This window comes from Phaethon lepturus, unplaced genomic scaffold, assembly GCF_000687285.1.
Source record: "Phaethon lepturus isolate BGI_N335 unplaced genomic scaffold, ASM68728v1 scaffold14081, whole genome shotgun sequence".
Taxonomy (NCBI): domain Eukaryota; kingdom Metazoa; phylum Chordata; class Aves; order Phaethontiformes; family Phaethontidae; genus Phaethon; species Phaethon lepturus.
The window spans coordinates 1,850-3,099 of record NW_010517061.1 but is presented as its reverse complement, the minus strand read 5'-3'; the positions used below and the strand labels follow the sequence as shown (position 1 = coordinate 3,099).

General features: G+C 56.4%; 1 protein-coding gene across 1 annotated transcript in view; it reads left to right on the top strand.

The window, feature by feature from the left end:
- The window catches only part of LOC104627879 (multidrug and toxin extrusion protein 1-like), a 6,259-nt gene extending 6,191 nt beyond the window's left edge, over nucleotides 1-68 (top strand). Inside the window, exon 17 of the mRNA XM_010296271.1 lies at nucleotides 7-68. Coding sequence (XP_010294573.1) covers nucleotides 7-68 — 62 coding nt within the window. The remainder of the gene's footprint in view (nucleotides 1-6) is intronic.
- The last annotated feature ends 1,182 nt before the right edge of the window (nucleotides 69-1,250 follow it).

Sequence of the window (1,250 nt, the reverse complement as noted above, 5' to 3'; positions counted from 1 at the left end):
CCCCAGCCGCAGCCGTCGCAATACTTGCGCTTGGCATTGTCATAAAGCTGACAACCAGCAAACACTGACTGGCACCAGGGACTCTGGGGACTTCGGGGGCGAAAGCCCCTCCTGATGGATGGATGTACCAAGTACAGACCAGCCAGCACACGCCTGTCCTGTGGGAGCCAAAGGCCCTCCATCAGCATCTGCTCAGCCACCACTTGGAAACGGGCCCTGCGGCTGCTCCAACACCCAAAACGCTGCTCTGGGCTGCCCGACGCACACCGAGCATGTGGGTAACCCCCTCCAGCCCACGCTGCTGACTGTCACCCACCGACCAGGGCCAAGCACAGCCCGGCTCACACCGCTGCTCCGTGACAAATGCCAAATAAAGAATAAACCCAGCTGGACTTGGGCTGCTCCTTTGGGTGGGGGCTGAGGGCAGGGCTTGGGGCGGAGCAGGGGAACGTCTAAGGCTGGGGGCTGCAGCGCATGCGGGAGCCTGGGGTACAAGGGTCTTGCCCTGCCCCAAGTGGCCTTCACAGTAAAACAAAGGTTTTATTCAGCAAGGCTCAAGGTCAGCTTTCAGTTACAAGTTTGGAGGTAAGAGACTGTTAGTAAACCAATAAAAAATTGGAATTCAATTACAGATGAGATGGCTGGCTGCTCAGCCACTCTGGCCAAGGACTTCCCCAGACAGGGGAGTCCGGTCGCAGCAGTGCACCAGCAGTGCAATGGTCCCTGGTGCTCCTCGAGTCCTCGGGGCAGAGTGTGGCCACAGCTCAGAAAGCCTTTGTTGTCACCTCAGGTAGCCTTTGCACACCTCGGATGGCTAAAGGTGGTTTACCCTGCAAATGAGACATCACCTGTTTGGTCATGAGTCCTTTCAAGGATGGGATGCTGCAGGTTCTTAGGGGCTCCTTCCCTCTGCTCTGGGCAGGCTGCTGGGGACAACCAGCCTGGACTGCCCCCATCAGTAAGACCCACATCTTTTTAGGCTTATTGCTGGTATGGGATAGCTTTCTATAGGGATCCCGCGAGATGTTACGTAGATAACAGGCTCAGTAACAACCGGCTTTGTTTTGATACCCTCGTGACAAATGATTCCCCTATTCCCAAGAGCTTTTACATGGGTTCCTGTTTGCAAAGCAGGGCAGGTGCTGCCTCCTTCCACCTGCTGCCACTCGCTGCTGCGGCACGACCAACGGTGTAGGTCTGAATTGATTACTGTGTTCCAGCAGGAGCCAGAGCCTCCAGCTGGGAGCTTC